Source organism: Eucyclogobius newberryi, unplaced genomic scaffold (assembly GCF_026437365.1).
Source record: "Eucyclogobius newberryi isolate DKJ021-1_F unplaced genomic scaffold, fEucNew1.0.hap1 SCAF_20, whole genome shotgun sequence".
Taxonomy (NCBI): domain Eukaryota; kingdom Metazoa; phylum Chordata; class Actinopteri; order Gobiiformes; family Gobiidae; genus Eucyclogobius; species Eucyclogobius newberryi.
This window is the reverse complement of record NW_027315835.1, coordinates 7,672,423-7,695,384: the sequence shown is the minus strand read 5'-3', so window position 1 is coordinate 7,695,384 and position 22,962 is coordinate 7,672,423. Positions and strand designations below refer to the sequence as shown.

Sequence of the window (22,962 nt, the reverse complement as noted above, 5' to 3'; positions counted from 1 at the left end):
GGAGACATCTGAAAACCGCTGCCAAAGCTCTCGACGGCTACATCAACAAACGTTTCAGAAAGTATTCAGGTCAAAAACGATCCATCTGTATCAACCCTTTACCACAAGGGAAAAACATTCAAATACATTCGCCGCCACTAGGCAAAGCTGGCGTTGCCGCGGCACAAATGGGCAGGTAACGGAACGCACCTGCTCATGCGCTGCCCCCCGGCGGCGTGCTTCCGAATCCGCTCCAGCTCCGGCTTCAGAAAGCTCTGCAGCAGCTCAAAGACGAAGCGCTGCTCGTCATCGCCGGGCACGTGCCAACAGACGCCCAGAGCGGACACGTCGCCGTCGCGGCCCCAGTCCTGAAAACACAAACGCAGACGAATATAGCGCCGACGGCTTTGAAATGACAGGATGTGTACGGACCCAACGAGGTGAAGGTGATGGTGACGAATAATTAAACTCTTCTTATTTCTTTGTGATTAATAATTTGAGGATGTCAATGATCAGCTTCAGTCAATCCTCTGTCAGTGAAAGCGTGTGTTTTGGGGCAGAGTTCAGGCTTTGAGCACTGGGAACCCTCAGGGGTGAGTTTTAGGTCCAACACTTTTCACTCCCTATAGATCGTAATCTAATCGTTATTTGTTTTTTTAACTGCACATAGCAAATAGACTTGAAACTTTTGGATGAAGAAATGGGACTGTATGTGATTTTTAAATATATTAGGTTGAGGAAATGATTATCGAAAGTCCATTTGATCTTGTTAAAAAAAATACCTATACATTTAATAATTATGGTCATATTTTTTAGCAAATCTCCCAGGCCTAAATGGACCAAAAAATTATAAAATTAACCACAGATATTTAGAATTATTACAATATACTCTCGTTTGAAGGATCACACTGGAAGTATGTTTTAGTACAGTACATGTTTATTTTTTTATTCAAATTTTTTATGTACTTTTGGATATATCTTCCACTACTTACATTACATCGCACTTTTTTGGACCCAGTTAAATAAGGACACCGCTCCGGCACGGCCCTCAAACCAATGAGATGTGAAACAAATTGCAAACGGTGCAAATATTAGGTAAATACATTGCCATCGTGCAAAGTAAACACTATTTCAGAGTCATTATACGTGATAATATCGGGGGGAAAAACAATTGGTCCATTTCCCGGTGTTTGAGCTTTCAGTTTGAGAAATGGGATTTGCCTTTTTACTTTACTTGCTTCGTTGATGGACTTAATGCGTCGTAATATATTTAACGCTCCCTCTGCTGTCCGTCGGCTGAACTGAGCGTCGCCTCTTTTACTTTCAATGCAATCAGCGCCAGTTTAAACCATCTTTAGCTCGCTGCATAAAAAGTGTTTACTCCAGCAACTTCCAAATTGCCCTGAAAATTGGCAAACACGGGGACAAATCCACTATTTAACCTCCCAATTTAAACGAAGAGCGAGGGAGAATGAGTAGTTTACAAGTTGTTTTGTGTCTCGGAGATATTCCTAAAGGGGACGGGCGCTAATAGCGGCGATAACGGTGCATTTTCGCGGGAAGGGAAACGAACAGCAGCTGTGTAAAGTTGGAGGAAGCGTTTAACGGCTAAATTGTAGTGATTATTACACGATGTAGAAGCAAATTCAAATTGCTTTTATCAAGTGTGTCGGTTGAGTCTGCAGCGGTGTGTCGTGTGCTATTGGTTCTGGTAAGAAAACTGTGTCAAATAATATAATCATGCGTTCAACAAAGGGATGTCAGGATTATTAAATTAATCAATAACTGTCATTGTTCAGGTCACAAGAAAAATAAGGTCTTTTTACGTCAATCTATATTCCAAAAATGCATCTAAATGTAATCTGTTTTTGTCATATTAACTTTCTTTTTCATTTGGAAAGTTACATTTCATAAAGTTGGTCACGATTTGTAACGTGTTAAACTATAGGAATTAAAGAAAACCCAAAATTGCACTAGTTTAGTCTCAAGTCAAAATTGTATGTTTATGTCATTTGTAAAAAGCATCAACCTATTCACCATGTTCTCTAAACTGTTATTATTTTGAATTGCATTTCAAGATGAAATTTCTGTTCTTGGTCTTGGATTTTATCAAATAAATTTTCCCCAAGAATGCGACTTATACTCCAGTGCGACTTATATATGTTTTTTTCTTTTCTATTATGCATTTTTTGGCTTGTGCAACTTATACTCCGGAGCTCTTATAGTCTGGAAATTACGGTACATTGTTGCTAGGTCGTTAGTCCCATGATCTGTGATGACATGTGACTCACCCTGATGGGGAGGTCTGTGTCCAGTCCTCCCGCCGTGCTTCTGTATTCGGTGGGATAGATGAGGGAGAACGAGCGGAGGGCGTGTTCCAGCAAACCGCAGGCCAAAGTGTAGGCCCGTTTACAGTGAATGCGGACGCACGACTTCAGCACCTTCTCCAGCTCCGCCCGGTACTTCAACAGCTGCAGTCCATCCACACGAGTGACCTGGAGGACAAAGAGATGACCTTATGGAGTAGTAGGGCTATGTGTAGCAAGAGGTCAAGTTGAACTACCGTATTTTCCCCACTATAAGGCGCACTTAAAAGCCTTTCATTTACTCAAAAAACAGTGTGCCTTATAATCCAGTGAGCCTTATATATGGATTAATTCTGGTTGTTCTTACTGACCTCTAAGTGATTTTGCGTGGCACACGTTTTGTTTCGCTTAATGCGCCTTATGAAAAATTATCATAAAAATACCATTCATTGACAGAGCGCCAGTGCATTCAGGATGTTGTGTGGACGAAGAGGAAACGAAATTAACAGTGTCCATAGATGTTTGTGTGATTCAAAAATTGCAATTTCTCTCACTTAACTGTAAATTGCAACACTAAAATCGAAGTGCAAAAATTAACTGTAACTTAATGCTGCGGCAACAATAACACTATTTTGATGTCATGATGTCAACATTTTGAGTTCTTCATTCAAAAGAAAGAGCCTGATTTTTACGAATACTCAGGATTATTGAAACTACCGCCAAACAACAGCAAAATCCTTAATTTAGTCACTTTAATTTAATTTTCTGTTTACATTACCATTCCTCCAGCATGTGATCACATTTATGAAAACAATGTTTATGTAGGTCACAATACTCATGAATATTCACCACTTAAATACTACTAAATTACAGACAAAACATGTAAAGTCAAACAATGCCCAATTCATTTTTGACTAAAACATAAAATAATTAGTAGGAATGGACCTAACCCAGCTGATATTTACCAATCCCAGGTTACTATCCTTAACCGTATCAAACTACCGAAAAGATGTTTAATTTCATAATACATAATAGTATTTCTACATCTGTTACATTACAAACTCAGAGTAGGTTCTGAGCTTTAAAATGAGGTTTCACATGTCAATATTTACCAGGCTGAAGTTGCTAAAAATGTTTGGAATCGATACCGGATCCGTTCATTTTTCCCGTCGGAAGAGACAAAAACTAGTAATACTCTAATGAAAGCTCTTCCCGTCACTTTCCTCACGGATACTGCATTAGGAGATGTCCGCGATACGTTCTGCGGCCCGATCGTACCCCACACATACGAGCGGCGTCTTAAATATTGAACCCCCTCGATAAATCTGCAAATCCGGACCACGGCGAGCACACACCGCGCTCCCAGGAGTAATAAAACAAAGCAGAAAGGGTATCGATACGTTCTGTTTAACGACAAAGCGCTGGGATATTTACGAGCGGGGAGCGGCGCGGGGCTGGGAAAAGTAACACGCACGCTCGTCATTTGTGATTCATGTAAAAAAAAAGGGAGTTAGTGAAATGAACAGGGCATACATCTTAGACAGGAACAACAGGAAAAGCAGGAATTAAAACAAGAATAATTAAAATTTCAAGAGTGGCTTCAGCTCAGTTTTGTCATCACATTACAGCTAACAACAACTAGCATGCTAACAGCGCACATCCTGGTTCGAGGAGGACAAAAATGCTTTATAATAAGATGCAAACAGCAAGTTGCGGCGTTGGTAAAATGAATGGGGAATACATCTTAGACAGAGAAAACAGGAATTAAATAAAGAATAATTCAAAATTCAAGAGTGGCTTCAGCACAGTTTTGTCATCACAGTACAGCTAAGAACAACTAGCATGCTAACAGTGCACTTCCTGGTTCGAGGAGGTCAAAAACGCTTCATAATTAGATGCAAACAGCAAGTTGCGGCGTTAGTAGAATGAATGGGGAATACATAGACATGCGTTTTAACAGTTTTCTATCGTGCATTTCAGACTTGTCAAGCAACATAAAGAATATAGAAGTTTTTAAAAGGTTAATCTTTGAAAAGGGATGCACTCTTACTAAAATGGGTCAAATTAGTCATCACTTCTGAAAGCTAACAACAACTAGCATGCTAACGGCGCACTTCCTGGTTTGAGGAGGACAAAAACGCTAAGTAGCCGTCTTATTTTCAAGAGTTGAATTTACACTATATACTATAAACTATACCGTGTCAGTTTTTATGTGTTCTTATTTTAAATATTTTTAGTTTCTCACCTCAGACCGTGACAAATACAAGATGTAGATTTACAAACTCAGAGACAATAAAGAGATTTTTTTTAAGTCTTGACTGAACCACATCTAATAAAGATAAAACAGGAACTGAATCAAGAATAATTGACTGAGTGGCTGAGTGGCTTTAGTTTTGTCATCACGTCTCAAAGCTAACAACAACTACCATGCTAACGGCACACTTCCTGGTTCGAGGAGGACAAAAAGCAAGTCACGGTCTTATTTTCAAGAGTTACTTTTATACTATATCTGTAGTGGAGTTTACACATTATAATCTATTAAACGAACAAAACAAACAGTCACTTTAATACAGGACTAAACCACGTGCCACTGAATCATTTTTACATCCATATTTTTGGTCATACATGAGTTCTTATTTGATATCTTTCCAGCTTCTCACCTCAGACAGCAGCTGCAGGTTCCAGATGAGCTCTTTGTCCAGATTCTCTTCGTCCTGCAGCTCCTCGCCTGCAGAGCGACACACACAAACACGCTCAAGACATCAACACTAAACATCCAGGCAAATACTCGAGAGGAATGAACGTTTATCAGTACGACGCCTTTGACATTGTTACGCCCTGTGAGAATATTTCAAAGTTGCACTTGTTTTCAGCTTTTAAATGTGGATATACATCGGTTTTGTCGAGTCATTTCTTGGATTTCACTTTCTTTACTTGAGTACAGTATTTTCTGGATTATAAATAAGTAAGTAAGTAAGTATCATGATTATAAATCACACCTTTTTTCATAGTTTTGGCCTGAGTGCAACTTCCAGAGCGACTTATATGTGATATCATTTGTTATTTTCACACTGACAACCACAAGAGGGCGCTCTAGGCTCTGAGCAACGCAGAAGAAGAATCTGCACTTCCTCTTCCTCTGGAGTTTGTGGAGTTGTTTAGAAGTGACACAGAGGAAGAAGAATTCAATGGATTTAGTGATACATTTCCCCTAAAAATGTGACTTATACTCCAGTGTGACTTATATGTGTTTTTTCTTCTCTATTAAGCATTTTTTGGCTGGTGCGACTTATACTCTGGTGCAACTTATAGTCCGGAAAATACGGTATTAGTATTTTGAGGTGACTGGTGTTGCCGCAAAGCTAAAATGTCAATTGGATTACAATACTAAATACATTGTTTATACTGCTTTCGATACCAAAAATCCACTGCTGGAGTTAAGCCGAACCGGATCGATACTCTTCAAACGGTCGACGAGTATTCAGGTTTTGAGGTTTTTGGGTAGTAACCACAGTTTCCTTTACGTATTCCGTCTGCGTGAGGAGTGACTTATACGTCGCGTCTCTCCCAGGGGTCACGAGGCGCCTCTAAACCACCGTAACTCCACAACTGTCACCGTATAATCGATTCAAATAAAGATAAATGTCCTGAGTTATCGCCATACATTTTTCCAATCATGTGAATCAAATGAAGTAGAAATGTATTTTTATTTGTCTTTTTTTTTTAATCCATTGCAGTTTCTTCCAAAACTAGCCACCTATAGATAGTTTTAGTCAAATAAAAAAATACAGATTTCCCTTTGCCCCGCTTCTAACTACAAAAAAGCGGAAAATCACAGGCTTTCAAATGTAATTGTATAGTTCTTAGCAGCTGGGTCATTTTGTAATTAAACTTCAACATTTGAGCGTCCTTCGCTGGAAGCAAAGTGCCTCTGAAAGTCTGATTTGATTAGGAGTGATTAGGAAACTGTTGGACAAACATTCGGTAAATTGTTGCGCCGCGGTGACTACAAAACGGCTTCAAACTGAGATTATTGAGCATCCATCGCCCAGAAACGTCTCTTGTAGTAAACAACTCAAAATTCCTCCCTGATTTGACTTTGTAATTTGTTGTTTGAAGCCTGCGTAATCCTCGTTAAACATTGCACAGCGCGACTCCTCGTTTTATCTACGCGAGCGCTATAAATTGGGATGTAATATTCTTTAATCGGAATAGCACATTTGTCACTAAATGTATCATAATCTATAACATACAACTTAATCTTTATACATGTGTGGTATTGTAGCAGCAGCTGTGGTAAATATTTATTTTTTTACCATCGTTCCAAAATGACAAAAAATACTGTGAGTAAACTGCATGATGATATTAATAAAATGTTTAATACTGAAAACAAATCTTTTTTATTGTTTTAGTGGAAAATTGCTTTTTTGTTTATTAAGCTCTTAAAAACAATTTTCTTTCTTTTTTCCTTAGCTTTTAATTGAAATGTTTTGACTTTTATAGTGGACAGTGTATTTGTATTGATTTGATTGATTTGATTTATATATAATTAATAATGAATTATTTTATTTATTTTATTTATTTTATTTATTTTATTTATTTTATTTATTTTATTTATTTTATTTATTTTATTTATTTGCATTTCTGTGTCTATTTTTCCATCGCTTTTTCAATTTTTCCCCACAAATAGCTACTTTATTGGCGAAAAAATATAATGAAAATTTACAACTCACCAAATAAAGTAAAAATTAGAAAATCATAAAAACCTGTCATACACCCTTTAAAACCAGGTTATTGGCAGGATCCTTCCATGTCTAAACCAGGTCTAAAAAAGACCTACGCTGTGATTGAAGCAGTACTACACAATGACAATAGCTTCAATAGCTAAAACCATAACTAAAATGTCATAATTTAACAAATACTAGAGACATAAATGAGATACTGACTGTTAGTGATGTTGAAGATGACGCTGCAGCAGTGAGGCACAAACAGACGGAGCGACTCGGCGGGATGACACTGCAAACAGGGAAACGCATACACAAACACACACACACACACACACACACACAAACACACACGATGAAACACATAGGCACAAACAATAAGCCCGCCAAGCATTGAAATGATATGAGCGACTGCTGCAATAATGGAGTACAATGAGAAATAGTTGGAAAGGAAGTCGATTTTAGCACAAAACAACACAACGCACAACGTAAAAGTTTGAAATGAGGAACAAGTAAACGTTTTAGGCCGGGATAAAGTGTTGAAATAATGAAGAAGATGTCGCGAAAGATAAACAAGAATCAGCCTAACAGTCATTAAATTCATTAAATAACGTTTATCAAATCAAATTAATTTATTTTTCAAATCAAATCAAATCAAATCAATTTATTTTTGTAAGGCCCAAAATCACAACAACAGTTGCCTCTGAGGGCCACAGGGAGAAATGAATCAACAATGTCTGTGGTGGCGATGGAGTCAGACAATGTCTGTGGTGGCGATGAAGATTTTTGTAAGTTTATACGAAGTACATTGAGCTGTTTCGTTGTTTTTCGAGGGTTCACACTTGACTGCGATTGGTCGAATTCGTCTGTCACTCATACAGAACGTGACAGAAGCTGACCAGTAGGGGGAGTTGACCAATCGCAGTGAAGAGTGAACACTTAAAGGCAACGAAATGTGTGTATGAACATTTACGACCAATAGTAGAAAAAGCTTCAGTTGTAGTCATTTGGACTCAGTTTGAAAAAGTAGACGTTTCGACTCTCATCCAAGAGTCATTGTCAATAAAATAATTTAGATTGAGAACTCCGATATTAATACTGTTCTGTGGTAAGACCCGCCCATTGGGAGGAGCCTTCCTGAAGTAGAAAGAGTTGTTTGTTTCAACAGAAACTCCCCCCTTGTATCTACCGAGCTAGCCTATTCAGAATCTTAATGGGCTATTAGAATCCTCTTTGTCTTTGTGAGGGCTTGGGCCCTCAACAGAGTGAAGAGAACCAAAAAGCAGGACAAAAGGGAAACTGAACAGAGAAGGAAGGGTGTTTCTATCCCTTTTGTGTCTGGCCTGTCGGAAAAACTGCAGAGAATTTTTAGACAACACGAAGTCCCTGTTTATTTTAAACCAGGAAACACTTTAAGACAAAAACTGGTTCATCCTAAGGACAAGTTGCCGACTCAAAAACAGAGCAATGTAGTTTATTCGATCCAATGCAGTGAAGAAAGCTGTAAAGAACGGTACATAGGTGAGACGAAACAGCCTCTACACAAGAGGCTTTATCAGCACAGAAGAAATACAAGTTCAGGACCACAGAGCGCCGTGCATCTCCATCTTGAAGCCTCTAATCACTCGTTTGAAGACGGTGAGGTGAAGGTTTTAAGCAGGGAGAAAAGATGGTTTGAAAGAGGAGTCAAGGAAGCTATTTTTGTTAAAAAAGAAAGACCTTCTTTAAACAGAAATGGAGGGCTAAGGTTTAATCTTCCTGTTATTTATAATGGGATACTGAACCCCTGGAAAGGTAGAGGACCAGGACCAGGTCATGTAGATGCTAATCAGGTACTCAGGGTGGTTGAGCCAGGGTCTCACAAAGACAAAGAGGATTCTAATAGCCCATTAAGATTCTGAATAGGCTCGGTAGATACAAGGGGGGAGTTTCTGTTGAAACAAACAACTCTTTCTACTTCAGGAAGGCTCCTCCCAATGGGCGGGTCTTACCACAGAACAGTATTAATATCGGAGTTCTCGATCTAAATTCTTTTATTGACAATGACTCTTGGATGAGAGTCGAAACGTCTATTTTTTCAAACTGAGTCCAGATGACTACAACTGAAGCTTTTTCTACTATGGAACACGCCTGGACGAATGAGGGATTACACCGACATTTACGACCAATAATATGATCTACAAACACACTTCGCTGCATCATTCCTGTACCTACTGCAGGAATAATGTATATAATGGTGATATATTTGAGGAATTGCAGTTCTGAGCAGTTGATGGTGAACCTCCCGTTTAAAATGAGCTTTCCCTCGATAAAAAAAAATAAGACGAAAGGAAATGTAGTGGGCGGGGACAACGAAGCGGCTCGCGTTTGAGCAAAGATCTGCGTCGAAGCGAAAAGCACCGAACCATATTTGATGCGTTCATTACATCATATTCCCTTGAGTAATTTTGCAGCGTTTTAGCTCATTTGGAGATCCAGGCTGTAATACACTGGACTAAAGCTGTTCTTGCAATAATATCAAGCTAAAATGACACGTTAAATAAGGTTAAATTAGCTGATACTTGAGATTTAAACATACCCAAGCATTTCACATGGTACGTTTATTTTATAGCACCATTTTGAAAACAGCAGTCGTCACGTGTCAAATCAAAGTTTATCCGTGAATATTTGTGAATTTCAAATGCCTCAAATTATGTTCCATTTACCGTATTTACCAGACTATAAATTGCACCTTTTTTCATAGTTTTGGCCGGGGTGCGACTTATACTTATATTTATACTTATATACTCATACTCCGGAGCGACTTATATGTGATATTATTTGTTATTTTCACACTTGCAACTGCATTTCATACTCCAGTGCGACTTATATATGTTTTTTTTCCTTCTCTGTTATGCATTTTTTGGCTGATGCGACTATACTCGGGTGCGACTTATATGTGTTTTTTTTTCTTCTCTATTATGCATTTTTTGGCTGGTGCGACTTATACTCCAATGCGACTTACATATGTTTTTTTTTTCCTTTATTACGCATTTTTTGGCCGGTGCGACTTATATTCCAGTGCGACTTATATATGTTTTTTTTCCCTCTATTACGCATTTTTTGGCTGGTGTGACTTATACTCCAGTGCAACTTACATATGTTTTTTTTTTCTCTATTATGCATTTTTTGGCTGATGCGACTTATACTCGGGTGCGACTTATTCTCTGGAAAATATTGTAGTTTAGTGAATTCTGTTAAAAACACCACACATCGTACCTTGGCTGCGGCTCGGCACATGTCCGCCACCATCCGCCCCGACACGCACGTCTCGAAGATGTTGGAGGTGGCGAAATGGTAGACCTTCTGCAGCGCCACCTAATGGAGAACCAGACGCACAGACCGGGGGGTCAAAAGTCAGAAGACGTATGGTGTGTTCATTAGCCGAGGAGAGATCGATACGAACAAATCAATATCTCGCACTAATGAAGAAGCCGTTTCAAACCGACGCTGACATGAATCAGTCGTGTTCGGTGATTTGCTGAACTGTCCGAATCGCTTAAGTTGACGATCAACATGTCAGGAAATGAGCTTAACTCTGTTTGAATTACAGCTGTTTTACAGCATCTGAAGGCAGAATTAAGATAAAGAAAGAAATTTGATTTAGTCAAGAAACTGGTTCCTTTTTTTATTATTTTACATGGACATAAAAACGGCTTTTAAAGGGTTTTGGCCGGGGTGCGACTTATCTGTGATATTATTCATTATTTTCACACTGACAACCCCAAGAGGGCGCTCTAGGCTCTGAGCGACGCAGAAGAAGAATCAGCACTTCCTCTTCCTCTGGAGTTTGTGGAGTTGTTTAGAAGTGACACAGAGGAAGAAGAATTCAATGGATTTAGTGATTTGGGGTAAAACTGATGCTTTGGTAAACTTGTTAGCATGTTCTTTATGCTATAGTTATCTGAATAACTGTTCATATGTTACGCTAACATACCAGACACTTACCACAGTTCTGTCTGTGCCTCATGTAGCTGAAGGTGTTAGCGTTAGCATACGCACACCTATTCACCATGTTCTCTCGTCTGTTGAGACTTATATATGTTTTTTTTTTTCAGTTACATCAGCTTTGGCCTGACTTTAACACAGTTTCAGAATCCTGCTAAACATGTTTCAGTCTGTAGTTTGAGGTCAGAGGACGTTCCACAGTCTTGACCCATTAAAAGAGAAAATTGACTTATTTGCAGAAATGGTAAACAGCAAATCTCCATTAAAACAAATCAGATACACATATACAATAACATCCATCATTCCCGCCATTACTTCTGCTGCGATCTCGTTCTGTGCCTCCACTGCTACTGCGGACAGGTTTCACGAGACTATTTGGGTAAATAATTTGCAGCAAAAAAAATGTCTTTGGGAACATTTAACATACATTAAATGGCCATATTTATATAGCGCTTTTCTATCTTCAAGAAGCAAACTGTTCTACCAATGTTTATATGTTGACAACGTTTGGATCAGAGGACGAGATCTCAAACAACTGAGTTACTTCTCACCTGCACAGACTCAATAAATGTAAATTATTGTCTGCATTTTTTGGTCAATATAATTATCAAAGTGTAGTTTATGTGTGTCAATGTAACTACTGCTTCTACTGCTGCTTCTACTGCTGCTTTTTCCAATTTATTTCAATCTGTCTTTTTCTCATCTTTCATCCAAACATCTTGACTTGGTTCATGACTTAACCTTGGACACGTACAGATGCACCGACACAACAATACATCACGCATTCAGACCGACTCTCCGACGTGCGTAATGACTTATGTCTATATTTCATTGGCGTGGGCGATGGTAGGACCCCGTTACCGCGGCGCACCCGTTACCTTTGCATCTTCATGATGGAGGACAATTTGTGGTAGGTTATGGGTGAAGTTAAGGCCAAGTTTTGAGCCTGGTTTTGATGAGATTATGGTTCAAATTAAGGCCAGGATGAGCGTTATGGATTTGCTTTAAAAATGTATCTTAAATGTGTGGGAAAAAGTCTTTGGGGTTGAATATTGTAACCACTTTCTGAAGCTATTGTGAAAACAGAACTTCGGTCTTTTGCCGACACTGCTGACTAATTCAGACAGTTCTGGGCTGCACCGGCAGGGCGCGGACGAGGTTGTGGCGCGGACAAGGTCGTGGCGCGGAGCGAAAAGAATGCTCTGGAAATACACACAAAAACAAACCGAGAAAGTTGTTTTTCACTCCAAATCCACATCTGTAATTCACTGTTATTCACAATGTCGATGTGACTCAAATTCGGCCTTTGATTACTGATACCGCCCCATTCGCATGTCATTCGCCCATCCACGAGCCACTTCCTGTCTCCACTTCCTGCTCCGGCTGTGGACTGTGCGAAACTCATGGCTTAAACCGAGAAATACAAGTCAAAACTAAACGAATCCTGAGCAGAAAATGTTCAATCTCAGTGGTCAGGAGGCGAGCGACCCAAATGAACTCTGCGGACCTGGCAGAACCATTCTTTGTTTTTTCCCCCCGGATACGGACACCTCAAGTTGGATTACCGTATTTTCCGGACTATAAATCGCACTTTTTTTCATAGTTTTGGCTGGGGTGCGACTTATACTTATATTCATACTTATACTTATACTCCGGAGCGACTTATATATGTTTTTTTCTTCTCTATTATGCATTTTCTGGCTGGTGCGACTTATACTCCGGAAAGTACAGTACTTTTTTTTTTTTTTCACTTGGAATATATATTTTTTCCCTCCTACAAACTGAACTTTAGACTTAAACTCAAAGGAACATAAACTGAACTTTCGCTGGAAAAACCTTTTTGTTGTTTTGAATATTTATTTGAATATTTATTAATATATAATTTAACCGTAATTCTGTGTTTTTGTGCTTCATTTCCCCACAAGCTCCTGTAGCGACCCAAGTTTATTCTGTCATTGCTCAAACTCAGCCCTAATACCTCTAATAATAACCTCCTAAATTAGCGTTAGATCGACTCGTGACTATCACAAAAACGCCCCGTAAAAAAGACCAAACGATGAATACATTTAGAATACATTTTGGTGCGGCTGCTTCTCGGTCACGGGCAAAATCTGGATTCAAATATGCTCTGACGTGGCGGGTCAACGCTTGGACGGGCGGTTCGAGACCTCGCACTGGAACGACGCCGCACGATTAGCCGAGAACATCGTGTCTGACCCCGGCCGTGTCGCCCGCACGAAGAGTCTGTGTCGTTACCATCTGGGCGTCGGCATCGTTTAACCAGGTCAGGCTCAGACAGCGCTTCATACGCCAGTCCAGCCTGAAGCTAAAGCTAAAAAGGAGTTGAATTCACAAAAAAACACACACAAATCAATGTCTTAATGTGTTTTTTTTTTTTGCTGCGTGTTAATTTGTGTGTAACGAAGCTGCACAATAAAGTGTTATCTATCTAAAAGAATGGAAAGACATGCAGTTCCGTTTTTGCAGACTGATTCAAATGTAATAGAATTGTATAGGGCTTAACAGATGTGGTTTAGTCATATAAAATAAATAAAATAAATAAAATAAATAAAATAAATAAAATAAATAAAATAAATAAAATAAATAAAATAAATAAAATAAATAAAATAAATAAAATAAATAAAATAAATAAAATAAAATAAAATAAAATATATTAAATACATTAAATTTAAAAAAAGAAATTAAATGAAACAAAATAAATAAATATATAAATACATACATAAATAAAAAATAAATAATAACAATAAATAATACAAAATAACATAAGACTTTTTTCTACTTGAGATGGAAATGGGGAAAAAAAAGACTATTTATATATCAGTATTTCAATGTACACAGACAAATTGTTTCCACACTATTTTGCTAATAACTGAGGATATTGGTGTTGTTCTGGCTCAACACTGACATTAAAACAGCTAAACTTACCCCAGCCTATTCTCTTCATGTGCGTATATTTGTGGGACAAGGACACTGATCCAATTAAACACACTTTTGAAGCGATGCCACTAACAAAAGTGAGAATGTGTTTGGAGTTGGAGGTAGCCCCAGGATCCGAGATTTAATTAACTTTAAAGTGCTCTTGTTTTGAACGAGGAAAATCCCCTGATGTTAGCGGAGGAGTGGTTAGGCACTGAACTGAAGGGAAAGTGAACATAACAAACGAATACTGTGCAAGAAATGAGTATTTGTTTTCTTGTGTGTATTTAGACAATTTAAATGTGACTCAGGGAACTTTCACGTGGAAGGCATTTAGGGTTATGCATCAATAAACCTAAACCTCATTGTTACGGTAAATGTTGTGTATTAAGTCCAAGAAAATAAATAAGTACTAAATGATTGTCTCTGTACTTAACCTGGAATGTTCTGCACTTTTCTATCTTCATGGAGATAAACCGGTGAAACAAGGTGTTGGAGTACTTTTGGGGATACCAAGTACTTTTGGGATAACAAATGTTTATACAGACCTTAACACTCGATACTGGTCCAACCATAATCAATAAATACATGCATGCAAATGGTTTAGAATGGGCTCTAAAGGACAAACGGAGCACCTGGCACACATGGATCAGTCTAATCTGATGCTAGACAATGAAAAAATGGTGATAAAAGTCTCAGATTGATGCCTGGAATGTTCCACAGAATGACATTAAACTTGAAGTGGGGTCACCTCTCCACAAACCTGTATTCAGGCCCTGTGTCATCACCGTCTCCATGGAAATAGATACACAGTCTACGTTGACATTGCAGGGCAAATACGATTTCTTTGCCCATTATGTAACCTGTATCTGCTTTTTTTATTTCAAATCTGACCCAGGACACTTTCGTATGTGGAAATAAATAAATAAATCGGATCTGTATTTTTAGAACGTCTCCAGATCCGACCTGAACGTCATCGCTAGGCAACATTTCCGGGATAAACGTGACAATTCTGAGTGAAAGTGGAGAGAAATGGCAGACGAAGGAGTCGAAAACTGTCAGTGGAAGAAGGAAGAACTAATCAATAAACGTGTGAGATACCAATTCAAGCAAAAATAGAGTGTTCGTGCCGTAATCGAGCGGTATTTGAGGAGATTGTGAAGGAGTCGGACGAGCGAGGGAGAAAGCGCTCGTGGCTGCGATGACGGCGGAAAAATAAAAAACCTTTGTGCGAAATTGACCTGCCATTTTTATCCCGTAAACACAATGTGACGTTGTGTTCTTTTGTGCGCTTGCGATCCACATCAAGCGGCCTTCCGTTCACACCAGACACAAACGACAGTCGCAATGGCATCTTTTTTGTAACGAATCAGCTTTGGGCATCAGACCCTAACAGTTCAACGGAGACAAAGGTGGTAGACCCTAAACCAGAGAGTTACATAGTGCACCTTTAAGTGTGATCTCTGTTAAAGGTCCCATATCATGCATAATCGACTTCTCAGAGCTTTTAACCTTCTTACAGTGCTATTGGTGCCTCATATATGTGCCCAAAGTGTTTTTTTGTTTGTTTTTTTCTGCAGTTTTTAGCTAGACAAAAGTCTACAACATGACCATATTAGGAACGGACAGAGAAAGACCATCTCTGTGGAAAAGTACCATGGTCCTGAGAGATTCAACCTTCATGCGCGAGGGAGCAGCACAGCGCCGGGTGGAACGTCGTGTGTAAGGGATAGTTGAACTATTTGTTTTAGCCAGTAAATTGTTAGGGAATCAATTATTTTTCACATGTCCACATCCTGTTGTCTTGTGTTCTCAGATTTATTGAATCCAACAGTGACAACATCTGAAACCCAGCGTTTATTGTCGGGGAAATGATCTTGCTGTTGTGTTTGAACAAAAAAAATGCTTCTCAGTTACACCGCTTGAAAAGCTAGTTCCAAAAAGCAGTGCTACAATGCCAGGAAAAAATACGAAATTAGGCTGAGCAAAATAATATGTCTGTTTGCCATAACCCGACCGACCCGGTACGAAACTAGCCGACTGAAAAAAAGAAAAACAGCATTTTTGTTGAAAAAACGTCAAAATATTTCATTTTTCAATTATTTCGCCGACTCAACGACCGGTTCTTCCTAAACCGCCGTGTCGAATATTTTTATCACGCTGGTAAACCTGTCTTTCATCCTAAAAGACTGATGACACATTGCGCAACACATGTGCGACTTCGGTCCTCCACATGCTTCTGTAACGAAACAGAAAGCGCACAAAGAAAGTTATGTCCATAGTACTTGTCACTCTCTATCACGGTGTGGCTTGATTTAAATTTGACTTACGCTATGCATTCTGTGATTGAAACACGCCCAGCAGCGTCATCACAACAAACATGGCGGCGCCCGTGTTCCCCGCATGTTCCCCCCACTCGCCTTAGCTACCAAAATAAAGGATAGCAGCGTACAAAAGGTCGATTGAAATATCTTAAGTAGTCTCCCGATCGGGTTGATCCAGACATTTTCCGTCATTGACTGTTGAAGTCTGACCCCTGGACTGTTGAAGTCTGACCCCTGGACTGTTGAAGTCTGACCCCTGGACTGTTGAAGTCTGACCCCTGGACTGTTGAAGCCCGAGCCCTGGACTGTTGAAGTCTGACCCCTGGACTGTTGAAGCCTGACCCCTGGACTGTTGAAGTCTAACCCCTGGACTGTTGAAGTCTGACCCCTGGACTGTTGAAGCCCGAGCCCTGGACTGTTGAAGTCTAACCCCTGGACTGTTGAAGCCTGACCCCTGGACTGTTGAAGCCTGACCCCTGGACTGTTGAAGTCTGACCCCTGGACTGTTGAAGTCTGACCCCTGGACTGTTGAAGCCTGACCCCTGGACTGTTGAAATCTGACCCCTGGAATGTTGAAGTCTGACCCCTGGACTGTTGAAGCCTGACCCCTGGACTGTTGAAGTCTGACCCCTGGACTGTTGAAGCCCGAGCCCTGGACTGTTGAAGCCTGGCCCCTGGACTGTTGAAGCATGACCCCTGGACTGTTGAAGCCTGGCCCCTGGACTGTTGAAGCCTGGCCCCTGGACTGTTGAAGCATGACCCCTGGACTGTTGAAGCCTGACCCCTGGACTGTTGAAGCTTGACCCCTGGTGGTCACTCCACCAGGGATCTTTTTTTTTGCCTTCAAAGTAAAAAAAATAAGAATTTGCCTACCGTCCGACCCACTTGAAAAATGTTGGGTCGGGTTACAGCAAACAGACAATTTATTTGGGACAGCCTTATATAAATATTTTTTTTTTTTTGCAAAATTGTGGCTTGAACGTATTTATCGCGTCAAAATGTCGTGTCTCCTTTCAACTCTGTTTACGAACGCACGGTCCGTTTACCTTGTATATTTCCACGGAGCACTGTGTGAGGACGGTGCTGACGGTGGAGGACAGGCCCAGCTCCACCAGGCTCTCCAGCTGCGTCTGGGTGTCCGTCTCCGTCTCGTCGCGCGTCTGCTCCAGAGTGGAGCTGTCGATCAGGGCGAAACACCTGCGCACGAACACACGGAGGCAACGCGCTCAGACAATGCAAATGTACGGCAGCTGCAAAGTGTCAAAAACCAGCCAACAGATTGTCAATTAGCCAGGACGAGCTCCAGACTGAACCAGAGGCGTCAGCGTGGCAGGCTTAGCCAAGGTGAATCGGGAAAACCATGCATTTGATTTGGCGATGTGATGCAGCAAGAACCAATGAAAAGTAAAAATACAGAAATATAAACTGTGACAAAATAAAGGCAGTTTTCGAATAGAAGCGGACTTTGACAGAATATGAATACCGTATTTTCCAGGCTATAAGTCGCACCTTTTTTTTTTATAGTTTTGGCCCGGGTGCGACTTATACTTATATTTATACTTATATACTTATACTTATACTCCGGAGCGACTTATATGTGATATTATTTGTTATTTTCACGCTTGCAACTGGATTTCATACTCCAGTGCGACTTATATATGTTTTTTTCTTCTCTATTATGCAAATTTTGGCTGGTGCCAGAATTCAGGGTTTAACACAGGTCTAAGTCAGTATTAACCAGCATTTATATAGTTTTAAGTCTAAAACAAGGTCTAAAAACAAATCTAAAACAGCGTCTAAATTAGATTCAGACATAAACCTGGGCCAAACCGGGACTAAACCAGCTCTACACAGGGACTAAACAGATGTGAACCACAAACACACACTTACATCTCTACTTCCTCCGTATGTAAACAGGCTTTGTGCAGCTGTCAGCAGTGAAAATGTCAAGCGCGCACTCCAGTCCTCAATCACCAAACGGGCGCTCTGGGCAGCGATGCAGACCAGTGCATCCAAACAGATCGACACGACACTCCCACGAGGCGATTGACAACATGTTTGTTTGTTTGTTTGTGCTAAATGACAGTTCGACTTCTTCCTTTGTGCGTTACCTGTCGAGAAACTGCAGCACGAAGTCTTCGAATTCGACGGTGGCGAAGCAAAGATCCCTCTCAATCTGCGGAAAAGGGGAGTAAAAGGGAATTTTAAAATATAGAGTAAGGTGGATTTTCGACACGACAAAATCTCATTAGTTTCTATTATTTCAGCAAACCCGAGACATGAAATAACAACACTTGTCTTTACGCCCGTATGTCTACATAATTGGACGCAGTTACATAAGATTTTGTTATTCAAATATGCTGCAATGTGTCATCTGATGGTTGAGATATGGGCTTGATAGGCAGGAGATAAGCACATTGTTTGACTAAAACTTGCTTTCGTTTTGGAAAATGTATTCATAAAAGCAATGTTATATACGAGCAATGATCATTATAAGTATTATCTTTCAGAAGGCATCAAGTTGTCGAAGTTTTTGCCCCTCAAGTGACTAAGATAACTTTATATATCGAGTAGGTACATTTTTATCCATCAAGCTACAGATTAATTTTGAAAAAAGTACAATTTGCACATTCAATTCAATTAAATTTTGTAACGTGCAAAATCACAATTGTCTCAGAAATACACCTGAATTAAGTATTGAAAAATGTGTTAATTTATGAATGAATGAATTTTTGAAAATAATATTGTCAATGTTGAATTTGAATATTGGGTGTATGTTTATAATTTTTTTAAATAAATATTATTATTATTATTATTACATTTATTTTCAGATTTTTGGTAGGATAAAATGTATATATCTGCACTTTTTTTGAGTAATTTAGATTTTTTCACATTTGTCTTGAACTTTATGTAATTCATTTAAAGACACATTTTAGCATATTTTTGTTGTATTGACAAATTATCACCTAATTATTACTATTATTGGAATAAAGTTGGCAAAATTGTCCAGCCCTGTTTTCTAACCCTCAATATTTGACTGTATTTTTATGTTTAATAATCAAAAAATTGTTAAAGAGAAGTTTTTTAGTGAACCAAAACAAATAGATTCAAAATGTGTTTATTCTATCTCATTTACATATTTACAACAACACGATTAAAATAATGATTTTATTTTTCACGTCACACTCAAACGGAACATTTTGCAGCACAAACAATATTATAATATGGTAATAGATTAAAACAGAAATGTAGGCGCTTTTAATGAATAAATAAAATTGTGCTTCGTGTGACATAATAATGACTTAATTTAACGTGGGATTTGAATTGACCTCCATCTGATAAGATTAAGGCCAGACCTGAGCTACGTGAGTCACTGTTAATTGCTTTCATGAGCCAATGGCATGTTTATTACATCATTAAGTAGTATTTCAGAACAGCTATGATGACGGACTTTAAGATGTGTAGCAAAAACAGACATATCACTTAATAACAGCGATTTGTTTTTGATCAGTATTTTTACAGCCCTTTTGATTAACGTTTATTGTATAGACTTTATAGTCTCCAAAACGACTATTGAAATATTATTCGTTTAACATTATCCACGGAGAAAAATCTGCATCTTAAGGCCTGATTAATGTTTTATTCATCTTTTCCTGCTTGAAAACATAATTAAATTAAAACTGCATAATAGCTCCCAGTCAAGTTAAATATGTTTGATTTTTTTCTGATTTTTTTGTACACATTCTGACCCAGAATTGGTAATTTCTTAGGTTTATAATAAAAACAATTTGGGACAAATACAAATATGTGGGAGCACCTTTAATTTGTTGAATTCATGTTTCAAAATGTTGTTTCTTTTGTGTAACTTCTGCATGAACTTTGGATGGAATAACAGATTTTTCCACTTTTCTCCAGAAAGAGCAATAAAAAAACACACCTATAATTTATATTCACAAAAGTTATAAAATGCGCCAAATAAAGTCAAAATTAGAAAAACGTAAAAACCTGTAATTTGCACTTTAACCACAGTCACTACTTGCCTAAAATTGAAAGTGCCCATGACAGGTTTTTACAATTTTCTAATTTTGACTATTTAGTGTATTTATATCTGTTGTACATATAAATTATAGTTTTACACCAATCGAGCAGGCATTTGTGGAGAAAAGTTGAAAAATCTGTAGAAAATGACAGGAAGTGACATCACACTTGGGACACTCATTCCAGACAAAGTTTATGCATAAGTTACACAAAATAAATTACTTTTTTGACATTCTAAACATTAATCCAACAAATTAAGTCGCTCTCGTATATCTTAATTTATCAAATTAAAAAAATTGTGACATTAGATTTTTTTTTCCTGGAAACAGGAAGTTGAATTATAAACCTAAAAAATGAGCTATTCTGTGATAACATATTTAACATTTTTAGCAACATTTTAAATGCTGCTAAACATTTAAAATGCAGTTTTACACACTTAACTGCAGTTTAGTTCAATGAATGGTCCGACCTGTAGGGGGCACTTTAACCCCTATTCTAAACAAGATTTGAACTTTAAATCATGTAGTTAATGCAATTACTTGTCCCCAAACATATATATCACACACCATAACAGGAACTAAACCTGGACAAGAGCAGGACCAAACCAGGATTTAAATACTGCTAATGGATAAATACTGCTTCTGGATAAATACTGCTACTGGATAAATACTGCTACTGGATAAATACTGCTACTGGATAAATACTGCTACTGGATAAATACAACTACTGGATAAATACTGCTACTGGATAAATACTGCTACTGGATAAATACTGCTTCTGGATGAATACTGCTACTGGATAAATACTGCTACTGGATAAATACTGCTACTGGATAAATACTGCTTCTGGATAAATACTGCTTCTGGATAAATACTGCTACTGGATAAATACTGCTACTGGATAAATACTGCTACTGGATGAATACTGCTACTGGATAAATACTACTACTGGATAAACACTGCTTCTGGATAAATACTGCTACTGGATAAATACTACTACTGGATAAATACTGCTTCTGGATGAATACTGCTACTGGATAAATACTGCTTCTGGATGAATACTGCTACTGGATAAATACTGCTACTGGATAAATACTGCTACTGGATAAATACTGCTTCTGGATAAATACTGCTTCTGGATAAATACTGCTACTGGATAAATACTGCTACTGGATAAATACTGCTACTGGATGAATACTGCTACTGGATAAATACTACTACTGGATAAACACTGCTTCTGGATAAATACTGCTACTGGATAAATACTGCTTCTGGATAAATACTGCTACTGGATAAATACTGCTACTGGATAAATACTGCTACTGGATAAATACTACTACTGGATAAATACTACTTCTGGATAAATACTGCTACTGGATGAATACTGCTACTGGATAAATACTGCTTCTGGATAAATACTGCTTCTGGATAAATACTGCTACTGGATAAATACTACTACTGGATAAATACTACTGAGTGATAAATACTGCTACTGGATAAATACTGCTACTGGATAAATACTGCTACTGGATAAATACTACTACTGGATAAATACTGCTAATGGATAAATACTGCTACTGGATAAATACTGCTTCTGGATAAATACTGCTACTGGATAAATACTGCTACTAGATAAATACTGCTACTGGATAAATACTACTACTGGATAAATACTACTTCTGGATAAATACTGCTACTGGATAAATACTACTACTGGATAAATACTACTGAGTGATAAATACTGCTACTGGATAAATACTGCTACTGGATAAATACTGCTACTGGATAAATACTACTACTGGATAAATACTGCTAATGGATAAATACTGCTACTGGATAAATACTGCTTCTGGATAAATACTGCTACTGGATAAATACTACTACTGGATAAATACTGCTACTGGATGAATACTGCTTCTGGATAAATACTGCTACTGGATAAATACTGCTACTAGATAAATACTGCCACTGGATAAATACTACTACTGGATAAATACTGCTAATGGATAAATACTGCTACTGGATAAATACTGCTACTGGATAAATACTACTACTGGATAAATACTGCTTCTGGATAAATACTGCTACTGGATAAATACTACTACTGGATAAATACTGCTTCTGGATGAATACTGCTTCTGGATAAATACTGCTACTGGATAAATACTGCTACTGGATAAATACTGCTACTGGATAAATACTGCTTCTGGATGAATACTGCTTCTGGATAAATACTGCTACTGGATAAATGCTGCTACTGGATAAATACTGCTACTGGATAAATACTACTGAGTGATAAATACTGCTACTGGATAAATACTGCTACTGGATAAATACTGCTACTGGATAAATACTACTACTGGATAAATACTGCTAATGGATAAATACTGCTACTGGATAAATACTGCTTCTGGATAAATACTGCTACTGGATAAATACTGCTACTGGATAAATACTGCTACTGGATAAATACTGCTACTGGATAAATACTACTACTGGATAAATACTGCTAATGGATAAATACTGCTACTGGATAAATACTGCTTCTGGATAAATACTGCTACTGGATAAATACTACTACTGGATAAATACTGCTACTGGATGAATACTGCTTCTGGATAAATACTGCTACTGGATAAATACTGCTACTAGATAAATACTGCTACTG

At 38.3% G+C, this 22,962-nt stretch overlaps 1 protein-coding gene across 1 annotated transcript in view; it reads right to left on the bottom strand.

Annotated features, from left to right (window-relative positions):
- LOC140369005 (proteasome activator complex subunit 4B-like) overlaps positions 1-22,962 on the bottom strand; it is a 124,254-nt gene that overhangs the window by 75,192 nt on the left and 26,100 nt on the right. Inside the window, exons 14-20 of the mRNA XM_072456203.1 lie at positions 18,369-18,433; positions 17,304-17,454; positions 10,268-10,366; positions 7,232-7,301; positions 4,946-5,013; positions 2,271-2,474; positions 190-347 (exon numbers count right to left, since the gene is read on the bottom strand). Of these exons, the coding sequence (XP_072312304.1) occupies positions 190-347; positions 2,271-2,474; positions 4,946-5,013; positions 7,232-7,301; positions 10,268-10,366; positions 17,304-17,454; positions 18,369-18,433 (815 nt within the window). The remainder of the gene's footprint in view (positions 1-189; positions 348-2,270; positions 2,475-4,945; positions 5,014-7,231; positions 7,302-10,267; positions 10,367-17,303; positions 17,455-18,368; positions 18,434-22,962) is intronic.